This window comes from Hippocampus zosterae, chromosome 10 (genome assembly GCF_025434085.1).
Source record: "Hippocampus zosterae strain Florida chromosome 10, ASM2543408v3, whole genome shotgun sequence".
NCBI classification, from domain to species: Eukaryota; Metazoa; Chordata; class Actinopteri; order Syngnathiformes; family Syngnathidae; genus Hippocampus; species Hippocampus zosterae.
In genome coordinates this window covers 13,741,560-13,753,297 of record NC_067460.1, presented here as the reverse complement: position 1 = coordinate 13,753,297, position 11,738 = coordinate 13,741,560, and the positions used below count along the sequence as shown (strand labels likewise).

At 48.2% G+C, this 11,738-nt stretch overlaps 1 protein-coding gene across 6 annotated transcripts in view; it reads left to right on the top strand.

Annotated features, from left to right (window-relative positions):
- Window positions 1-90: 90 nt before the first annotated feature.
- The window catches only part of stx1a (syntaxin 1A (brain)), a 47,702-nt gene continuing 36,054 nt past the window's right edge, over window positions 91-11,738 (top strand). Inside the window, exon 1 of one of the 6 annotated variants that reach the window (XM_052079272.1) lies at window positions 91-534. In XM_052079272.1, the coding sequence (XP_051935232.1) occupies window positions 505-534 (30 nt within the window). In that variant the 5' untranslated portion in view covers window positions 91-504. The remainder of the gene's footprint in view (window positions 535-11,738) is intronic. The other 5 variants (XM_052079274.1, XM_052079271.1, XM_052079275.1 and 2 more) reach the window with 5 other exon arrangements.

Sequence of the window (11,738 nt, the reverse complement as noted above, 5' to 3'; positions counted from 1 at the left end):
TCTTGCTTGCTGTGCCCGCAGTGGCCTGACAGGGGGCGCCATGCGCACCCAATGCAAAAAAATAAACTACCTGGGCGTTATCTCTGAGAGCCTTCGATCGACATTCAATCTCAACCCAAAAGCGGCAGCCCGCCAGACGCCACCTCTTTCTTTGCTCTTTCTCACCGTCCCTCCCAGCCCCCCCCCCCCCCCCCACCCTCTCCCCCAGTGGATTCTTACGCTTCCAGTCAACAGGTTCTCCCTAAAGCCGAGTCCATTGGGCGCGATCGAGGAGGAAGTTGACGGGCGTGGAATTGGTTAACGGCGTCGGTCCAATCAGCCCGTCATCGGAACCGCGATTGAGGAGCCAAAAGGAGGGGGAGAGCGGTGAGGACGGGGGGGTAGGGAGGAGGGTGGGGGAAGAAAGCATCGATTCCTTGTGAAGCCGCCTGCCGCGCATCCTTAGCCCGCTCATTGCCGTGTCCACATCCGCTCCATCATCACCACCATCCCGAAAGATCCACAATGAAGGACCGCATGCAAGAACTTCGACATGTAAGTTGTCTTTTTGCTGTTGTTTTTGAACGCACCTTGGCTGAGAACGTAAAAAGTACCGAGAGCCCCGCGCACGGTGCCTTTGCGCAGCAACAGTTGTGACCAATCTGCATTAATTTCACGCGGGCAGCAGGAGATCACTGTGAACGGTTTGACTTGTTTGCATTTGTGTTATACAATTTGGAAGTTGCTATGTCAATTCCGTTTATCCCTCCTTGGTGAAAGTGTACCTCCGGTGATTTATTCACTACGTCTGCATGCAAGTGTGTGGTTTCATCGATTCGTGTAATTACGCCGGACAATTGGTCCCACGCCGCTCGTTTGACCCGTTAAATGTCCTCACTGAGCCTCACGGACGTCCCCCTGAAGACATTTACAATATATAACATTTTTTGTTCACTGATGTTGCAATTCGGGACGTGTAAAAGCACAGACAGAAAGTGGTTTGAGTAGATAAACGTCACGGTGACGCTCCTTGTAACATTGCCATTCAAAAAAGTCTAATTCGCAAATATAAAAAAGGTCTGATTAGCAGGCGTGTGCGTCTTAAATAAAAGACCATGTGATGTGGATTAAGATTCGATTCAGTGCGGTAAGGCTCAGTTCGAGTGGACGTGATGCAATGCGATTCTTGATATTTTTCAATATGAATTAACTACTGTGTGTTTGTATCTATCTATCTATGCAGACACACTCAGAGAATACACGCTCTGAGTATTTTCATGTGCTGTGCCTTTATGGGATAATGCCTATTTTCTGTTCACACATTGCTTCGTTTTCACCCTGCAACTTCGATGCTATTTTCATTAGCCTGTCAATGGTGTTTTGCATTGTGTTGTAGCATGAAGCTAGCAAACTTTCTGAAAACAAAGTTGAGTAACTGAATTCAATAGACAACAACAAGACAACAATTGTCTTTGGTTTGTTTGTTCCCCCCAGTTAATCAAATTAGAGTGACAATAAACAGATTAAAACGGAATTAAAAATCAGCTAAACTGCTGCTCGTGAAGTTCACAACCATCTAGTGATCGTATTGCCAATTCTTACTCACAACTCAAGACAAAAAAGTCAGCCGAGCGACAGCTTGTGTGCTTAAAGACTCTCAATTTGAGTCGTTTGTAAATCGAGGTTATCACAGTAGGAATAATGGGTGTTCATCTCTTTTACTTGTTTAAGAGTTCAACTCTCATATGGGTAGCAGGCTGCGTTGAACTTAATAATAAAAAACAAACACTTTGAATACTCTTGCTTGTACCCTCAATGTACTTAGAATAATAACGAAGAACAGCAAGTTTGATAGAAGTAGTGTGTGCGTGCGTGTTTGCATGCATGAGTGTGGTAAAGTGGCCATTGTCAGATCTACGCAATTGGTAGTTAAGATGGGGAGAGAGACGGAAACAATTTAAAGGCTGTGTGCAGTTTTTCAGTGCAGGATATTGCTATGAATTGGCCTCCAGGGAGACAACGCTGGTCTGCCAACCCTGTGTGTGTGTGTGTGGGGGGGGGGGGGGGGATTAGAGAGGCGTGTCTTGCCGCCTGTCATGCTCTCTCTTTACATTGATGAAATGATGCACAAACAGTACCAGAGAGAAAGAAATGAGCCCAACCTTGGTTCTACTTGTTTGGATACGGTATTTAAACCATAAATCACACACCTTTAATACAGTACATTGGAGTTTGCCATTCAAGGCCTAAATGATCCCTGCCATACGTTGAGACAGAGATTTTGCTTTGATATTTGTTTTTGTCACAGAGTCATTCGATTAATGGTTTCATTCATAACCTATGACTGCGGCGTCCGATGAAGCTTGGTTTTCATACTATCCCGTTGTACGATTTGAAAGTAGACAACTGACCGGCAGAGCTGAGCCATTTGTAATTTCGGTTTTCATATACTTGACTTCTGTGTATGTGAAGTCGTTATTTCTCTTCATAATAGCCCTGTGACTGACTGCGGAGCAGGCGAGTTAAGAGTTTTTCCTCTTTGCCAGAAAAAAAGACCATTGTCCCGAACCCCCCGAACTGTGATATTTGTGCCCTTGCCCTCTTTTTAGAATTGTCGCATATTCTTGGTTACCCGGGGCTTGGGTGCCTTTTTGTCCTCTATTGTGGGTCTGGTCAGAGCCCAGACTAAATTGGAAGTCATTTATGAATGAGTCAGCTGGACAAGACATCCGACTGCCTATGAAAGTGGCAAAATCGAAACAGCTCGATTTGCTTTAAGTGTGTACCGAAGACAAAAACATAGGCGGGGCTCTCGCGAATTACTCCAGCTACATTCAACATAATGCTGAGTTGTATTTTACACCATTTGTTTTGAATTTATTCCCCAACCGGTCCTGGTCATTAATCAATTTCGACTTTCATCGCATTGTAGCCGACAAAAAAAAAAATCTGTAGTTGTTCAATCCCTTGCATGTGCCGCGGTCAAGACTCTTGTCTCGGTTTCCAGATGAGCTTCAAACTCATTGTTGTACTTGATGCTTTTCAAGGATGTCTGACTCAAGATAAGCAAGGTAGCTAAATTCAAAGGCCAGCTCGGCATGTGTTCCCTTTCATCAATTTCCCACTCGGAAACGTCAACAGCTCTTCAAGCTTCCCTTACTTTTTTGTGATGCGACGGCCGTGCTGCGTTTGAATTTTCTGACTGCTGTTTAAAAAGCTGCTTTATTGCTCACACACAAAAAGAAGAACTGGGCTCGGTGTTGTTTTTGTAGCCACGTGTTGACGAATCCACGCACGTGTGCCACAATGGCAGGAAATTGGCTTTTTGCTGCTATTTGTCAAAGGATGCTGCGGCCTCTTCTCCACTGTCGTCCTTCTCGATTTTTCGACACGCCTGCCTTTATGCTGCAGCAGCTGCCAGTCTCGATAACCCAGTCTAGGATGCGCCGTCACCTGGACTCGCTCCCGCTTGGCCCTCGCCAGTGGCTTAGTGACAGATGGTGCCGATACTGATGTGATTGTCAGCTTTTATCAGTCCGCTAAAGCCAAAGTTGATGAGCTTATTTGAGATTTCACCACAGGGGATCACCATTCGTCATGTTGGCAATATTGGCGCCGCACCTGCAAAAGATCATCACTCCTCATTTTCTGCTTCGGGAAGAGCCTGTCATTTATTTCGCCTTCACATTTTCCCTTTCAGCATGACGGCTTCCGCCGTTATTGCTCTTTATTATTTGTTTTTGGCTTGGCCGATTTATCAGAAGGCTGTCAACTCTACTTTTGTTTCTCGCAGCCTTGTTGTCACTGTTAGCTCAGGCGGCTCGTCGTGTATACTCACGGTCAGCGCATGTTTGGCGTTAGAGTGACACATTAACTAATAGCATGGACGTGACGCGTACACCCTTGAACCCACGTGTGGGTGGCTCTACCCTTATCCACAGAACCACGGGGATCTTTCAAAAATAAATCTAATTGATTTTGATGAGTTGGCCTTGTTGCGAAGGTTGCGGCGACATAGTTTCCATTGAAGGCAATGCCGGTAGAGTGAAATTCCTCTTCAACGAAACCTACATGGGCGAAAATACCCCCTTGTGTGAATTTTTTTTTTGTGCTTGGAAGCCATTCCCACTTTTCTGCTGCCCCTACAATGAAAAGTCCCCTTTCCGTTATACGAAATCTTTTTCTCTGCTCTTGCATCTCGACGAGATTCACTACAATGAAGACAAGCCTTCAGCAAAAGCAAAATAAAAGACTATGCAAGAAATTGATGTAAGTGAAAGTAAATGTTGATCGTAAATTTCACAATTTCATTCCCTTTTTTTCTTTCTAGGCTGGCTATATGAAGTGTCAAATAAGTGTATGTTCATACTCATGCACTGTTGCAATAACAATAAAAAGTACACATATACGTTGTTTGTGTTTACGTCTGAGATAAAATTTGCTACAGTGAAAAGTCCCCTGTTGTGAAAAATTTCTTGCTGCAAACATGTTTTCGTTGTAGAGGAGTACAATGAAAATAAATAATGGCTTGCTCATTTCTCAACCAATTTTCATGAAGTTTACATGTTTGTCAAAGGCAAATTGTGTGCTATCAATACAGCGAATGCATTTTTGATTTTGATTTTTTTGGTGACATTCACAAACATGAAACATCGCAACACTTTGCCCATAAAAACTTCAACTTAAGACTCTCTGGTAATTATGGTAAAGGCTCTTTGTTCCCAGATTGCATTGTGTGGCGCAATGCATTTAATTAATGAAGGTATAGGGACATTATTCCTAGTTGCTATCTGTTTGATTAAATATGCTGCACTCTGAAATGTTGTTTTTTTTTTCAACAAAATCGTTCTGATTAAAATTCAAAAAGTCTGACTTGGTAGCCCTTTTTTTCGCGGCCTGTTCGCATCCCACTTGGAGTCACCACTGATTCATGTGCAACCCTACTTAAAAGTGACATTTTGATAATTAATGGTGACAAATAATGCCGCTCACAATCACATGAGCCTCGATGACAAAAAAATAAAAATAAATCTGGAGTTGTTCAACCACATCGGCCTCACAAGTTGCCCTGCCCAACCAGCCTTGACCAACACTATGCACTCATAAATCCACCGATGAGCATTTGACCAGTGGGAGATTGATGAGAAGGCACCACCAATGGGACCCCTTCCCTATATTATCCATGAACCGTGAGGCATTTATGCATCCACTTCAATGCATTATTCATCAAGTGTGATGGACATTATAATTGCATCAGTGAGCCATGAAATGACGTGAAATGAGACCGATGGCCCATCCCACCCAAAGATCTGTATTATGCAAATGACATTTGCATTGATAGTCCATATTTATAGACTGCTCGGTGTAGGGGTGAGCGGATGGTCCACTGAGCGCCGTACGAGGCGCCCGTATTTATCTGTGGTGTGAAATGGGCACGCTCGATGAAGTGCTTCCTTGAAACCACTTTGTTGCATCAGTTTCTTTGCGATGATCGCTCACGCTCGTCTCGTATGGATACAGGAAACTGCATCTGATGGATGTCCTTGGAATGAATGAACACCATTCTGTAATGGGCAACCTCATCCGAGTCCGCATTTCAGCTACTACATTACGAGAGAATGCAGACTGCTTTTTACTACTGATGAGTTGACTTCCTTAGCTGATGATAATAAGATCCAAAACATTCATTCATTCATTTTCCGATCTGCTTTATCCTCACAAGAGTTGCGGGGGGTGCTGGAGCCTATCCCAACCGTCTTCGGGCAGTAGGCGGGGGACACCCTTAACCGGTTGAATCGCAGGGCGCACAGCGACGAACAACCATCCGCGCTCACACTCACACCTAGGGATAAGTTAGTGTTCAATTAGTCTACCATGCGTGTGTTTAGAATATGGGAGGAAACCGAAGTACCCGGAGAAAACCTACGCAAGCCTGGGGAGAACACGCAAACTCCACACAGGGAGGCCGGAGATGGAATTGAGGCCGTACCTCTGCACTGTGAGGTCAACGCGCTAACCACTGGACAACTGGGTCGCATGATCCAAAACATGACTTGTAAAATATATGATGGCAAATTTCCGCAAATAATTCTGGCCTCCAACAATATTTCATCCATGTCATCCCCAAACTAATTTAGAACATTTCCAGATCTTACAAAAACTCCATCCCACTCCCGTCATCTATTATATTTAGGCGCGTGACGGCTGGCCGGCGTTTGCACCTTGCTCTCTCCCTCCACCACGCCCGACTTTGCTGGTGTACCTCATATTTGGGTCAGCAAAGTGAGTAAATACTTAACTGTGTCTGCTTTCTTTGTCTCATTGTTTACCTTAGATCCCGTTTCCTTTTGTCTGGAGTTAACATCCACGCACTACTCTGTCATAGTGTTACTTTTTATTTTACATTTTACTTTATGTTAACTGTTTTGTTAAGCGCTTTGTTACAGCTGCCGCTGTTGTGAAAGCGCTATATAAATCGGCATGTATTGTATTGTTATTGTTGCACAGAGACAGTTCTATGGTCATTCGTGGCTATTCGGCTGATTGATGACGGGAAAAGGCAGGGGAGAGGGAGCGAAAACAAGTTGCCTTCTTTCCACTCGAACTCCAGAAGAATTTAGCGGCACCGGTTTCCTTCACGGCAGACGAGCATGCCAGTGAACATCACCTAATTGTCTTAATGCCCATACCCGTCGGCTAATTGCGCATTAACGAGCCAGAATGAGAATAACCATGCGCTCCGATGACAGGCTGGCCCCCCCGGGGGTGGTGGAGGGAGTTATCTTTGCGAGAATTGGCAGCTGCTGCCGACATTGATGCCCGGAATTGATTTTCTTTGAGGCTGCCAGTGGCGTTTCAAGTTAGAATGTAATCTTACAGTGCATCGTCTGTAGATTGTATTCATGCGTCTTTTTTTAGACCTCTTTACCTCCCTAATGAAGCCGTTGAAGGTCGGGATGAGATGTGAGAGAGGCAAGGACGATGAAATTGGATCTTGACGGGCGCTAGCCACAACCCTCGGTCCATCTGCGCAATTTAATGAGCGCAATTGTTAGCCTTGGTATGATACAGTGCAGTTGTACATCACTGCAAAACAGAAGCACCATCATAACTACATTGTGACATGCCCATATTTTATGATGACTACTTCGGTAGCAACGTCAATCAAAATTGAGCAATAATGTAAGGAGAAAATAAAATGTCCTCTAAATTTAGCACTCCCCATAGAAGTGTTGTTAACAACCTCGGCGACTTGAATGATTCAATAAATGATGGTGAAATAGCACTCCGTTCTCTTGGTCCTCAAACAAAAAGGCAGTGCTGTATCACGGTGCTTTTTTTCACGTGGCCACACCGAGGCGCTCTTAAGCAGCTACGCCAGCATAAAACCCTGCCCACATACTGGTTATGTCGGACAACTACTTTTCAAGCTTACTGGTACCTCTCCTCGATGTGCATGCACTCACTGCTGACAACGAGGCGCTCTAATGTGGCAATGCCACCAGACTATGTTGAGGGGAAAATGTATTTTATGTGTGGAAGGTGGCTCGTACTACGGGTTCCTCCCACATTCCAAAAACACGCATGGCAGACTGATGGAACACTGTAAATTGACCCTAGGTGTGAGTGTGAGCGCGGATGGTTGTTCGTCTGTGTGTGCCCTGTGATTGGCCGGTAACCGGTTCAGGGTGTCCCCCGCCGACTGCCCGAAGACGGCTGGGGGATAAGCTCCAGCATGCCTCACGACCTTTGTGAGGATTAAACAGATCAGAAAAATAATGGGTGGATGGATGGCGGCTAGTGAACTGCACTTTGCAATTGCGCTAGATGACCACTGGTGGCGTTCATGTTCTTGTGTAGCATATGCCCAAGTAAGTGTGTCACAGGAAAACTGGAATGGGTTCATGGTTTAGCGTGCCAATAGAGTATTGCATAACTCTCAGTCTGTGAATTTGTTACAGCAATTGTTTCAACCATGCGGACTGTGTTTCGAGACAGACAGGACCAGGTTCAGCCGGGACAGGTGCCACCTCAGTCAATGCCCTCATGAAGATAAATGTTATATAAAATGAATGAAGGTCTCGTTTTGGATCACATTGAATTTCTCAGGAGGGAGGGATTGTTTAAATGGAGCTGAGGAGCGTCAAAAAAAAGAGAGAAAAAGGAGGAGGAGGCACCAGTGTCCATGCTGTGTGGGCCTGTTGCTCTAATGCTTCTCCAGAATAGATCAAATCTGGAGGATGGAGAGCGAAAAGACGATTAAAACAGGAGGACATTGAGGGGGATTGTCAGGGAGAGGAGACACACAAACACACACACTCACACACACACGCTGGCTTGGTGCTGCTGTGCTTCATATCTTGTGCCACCCACATGATTCTTCCTCATCTTGCTTGTTGCTGCTGCAGCCTCCTCGCTGCAGCCAGCCCTCGTCTCGCATCTTATTCAACTTGGGTCAGATTTGTTCTCTGCAATTTCTTGAAAAAGGTGCAACAATGGTTCTCAAACAGCGTGGTGGGAGGAATGCTATTATGGAAGTGTAAATTGTAAAATGACAAGGGTGTTACAAGCCGAATAAATGTTTCTGATGCCTTACTAAGTACCGGTAATCATTTTAGTTTTTTTCATTACCAGCCAAGTGGTATGATTTACATTTTTGACTTGACATCACTAGGAAGGCCTCTCCGTGAGCCGTCACCTTACTGTGGTGGAGGGGTTTGTGTGTCCCAATGATCCTAGGAGCTAAGTTGTCTGGGGCTTTATGCCCCTGGCAGGGTCACCCATGGCAAACAGGTCCTAGGTGAGGGACCAGACAAAGCACGACTCACAAAAGCCCCTTATGAAAAATAAAATCGATGGTACTCAGTTTCCCTTGCCCGGACGCGGGTCACCGGGGCCCCCCCCTCTGGAGCCAGGCCTGGAGGTGGGGCTCGTTGGCGAGCGCCTGGTGGCCGGGCCTACACCCATGGGGCCCGGCCGGGCTCAGCCCGAAGAGACAACGTGGGTCCCCCTTCTCATGGTCTCACCACCCGTGGGAGGGGTCAAAGGGGTCGGGTGCAATGCGAGCTGGGCGGCAGCCAAAGGCGGCTGCAGAAGCTAGCTCTTGGGACATGGAATGTCACCTCTCTGGCAGGGAAGGAGCCCGAACTGGTGTGTGAGGCAGAGAAGTTCCGACTGGATATAGTCGGACTTGCCTCCACACACAGCCTAGGTTCTGGTACCAGTCCTCTCGAGAGGGGTTGGACTCTCTTTCACTCTGGAGTTGCTCACGGTGAGAGGCGCAGAGCAGGTGTGGGCATACTTATTGCCCCCCGGCTCAGTGCCTGTACATTGGGGTTCACACCGGTGGACGAGAGGGTTGCATCCCTCCGCCTGCAGGTGGGGGGACGGGTCCTGACTGTTGTTTGTGCATATGCACCAAACAGCAGCTCAGCATACCCACCCTTTTTGGAGTCCTTGGAGGGTGTGCTGGAGAGTACTCCTGCTGGGGACTCCCTTGTTCTACTGGGGGACTTCAATGCTCACGTGGGCAATGACAGTGAGACCTGGAGGGGCGTGATTGGGAGGAACGGCCCCCCCGATCAGAACTCGAGTGGTGTTTTGTTATTGGACTTCTGTGCTCGTCACGGACTGTCCATAATGAACACCTTGTTCAAACATAAGGGTGTCCACATGTGCACTTGGCACCAGGACACCCTAGGCCGTAGTTCGATGATCGACCTTGTGGTCGTGTCATCGGATTTGCGGCCGCATGTTCTGGACACTCGGGTGAAGAGAGGGGCGGAGCTGTCAATTGATCACCACCTGGTGGTGAGTAGGCTCCGATGGTGGGGGAAGATGCCGGTCCGTCCTGGCAGACACAAACGTATTGTGAGGGTTTGTTGGGAGCGTCTGGCGGAATCCCCTGTCAGAAGGAATTTCAACTCCCATCTCCGACAGAGCTTTTCCCATGTTCCGGGGGAGACGGGGGACATTGAGTCCGAGTGGACCATGTTCCGTGCCTCTATTGTTGAGGCGGCCAATCTGAGTTGTGGCCGTAAGGTGGTTGGTGCCTGTCGTGGCGGCAACCCTCGTACTCGCTGGTGGACACCAGCAGTAAGGGATGCCGTCAAGCTGAAGAAGGAGTCTTATCGAGCCTTTATGGCCTGTGGGACCCCAGAGGCAGCTGACGGGTACCGACTGGCCAAGCGGAACGCAGCTTCGGTGGTCGCCGAGGCAAAAACCCGAGCATGGGAAGAGTTCGGTGAGGCCATGGAAGCCGACTTCCGGACGGCTTCGAGGAAATTCTGGTCCACCATCCGACGTCTCAGGAGGGGGAAGCAGTGCACCACTAACACTGTGTACAGTGGGGATGGGGCGCTGCTGACTTCGACTAGGGACGTTGTGAACCGGTGGGCAGAGTACTTCGAAGACCTCCTCAACTCCACCAACATGCCTTCCTTGGAGGAAGCAGAGCCTGGGGACTCTGAGGTGGGCTCTCCTATCTCTGTGGTTGAAGTCACCGATGTGGTTAAAAAGCTCCTCGGTGGCAAGGCCCCAGGGGTGGATGAGATCCGCCCAGAGTTCCTCAAGGTTCTGGATGTTGTGGGGCTGTCCTGGTTGACACGCCTCTGCAACATTGCGTGGTCAACGGGGAGAGTGCCTCTGGATTGGCAGACCGGGGTGGTAGTCCCTCTTTTTAAAAAGGGGGACCGGAGGGTGTGTTCCAACTACAGAGGGATCACACTCCTCAGCCTCCCTGGTAAGGTCTATTCAGGGGTGCTGGAGAGGAGGGTCCGTCAGGAAGTCGAGCCTCAGATTGAGGAGGAGCAGTGTGGTTTTCGTCCCGGCCGTGGAACAGTGGACCAGCTCTATACCCTTAGCAGGGTTCTCGAGGATATGTGGGAATTCGCCCAACCAGTCTACATGTGTTTTGTGGACTTGGAGAAGGCGTTTGACCGTGTCCCTTGGGGAGTTCTGTGGGGGGTGCTTCGTGGGTATGGAGTACCGAACCCCCTGATACGGGCTGTTCGGTCACTATACCACCGATGTCAGAGTTTGGTTCGCATTGCCGGCAGTAAGTCGGAATCGTTTCCAGTGAGGGTAGGACTCCGCCAAGGCTGCCCTTTGTCACCGATTCTGTTCATAACCTTCATGGACAGAATCTCTAGGCGCAGCCGAAGCGTTGAGGGGGTCCGTTTTGGTGGCCTCAGTATTGCATCCCTGCTTTTTGCAGATGATGTGGTGCTGTTGGCTCCTTCAAACAGGGCTCTCCAACTCTCACTGGAGCGTTTCGCAGCCGAGTGTGAAGCGGTTGGGATGAAAATCAGCACCTCCAAATCTGAAACCATGGTCCTCAGTCGGAAAAGGGTGGACTGCCCCCTCCGGGTCGGGGGGAAGATCTTGCCCCAAGTGGAGGAGTTTAAGTATCTTGGGGTCTTGTTCACGAGTGAGGGCAGGAGGGAGCGAGAGCTCGACAGGCGGATCGGTGCAGCGTCTGCTGTGATATGGACGTTGTATCGGTCTGTCGTGGTGAAGAAGGAGCTGAGCCAAAGGGCGAAGCTCTCAATTTACCGGTCGATCTACGTTCCAACCCTCATCTATGGTCACGAGCTATGGGTCGTGACCGAAAGAACGAGATCCCGGATACAAGCGGCCGAAATGAGTTTTCTCCGCAGGGTGTCCGGGCTCTCCCTTAGAGATAAGGTGAGAAGCTCGGTCATCCGGGAGGGGCTCAGAGTCGAGCCGCTTCTCCTCCACATCGAGAGGAGCCAGATGAG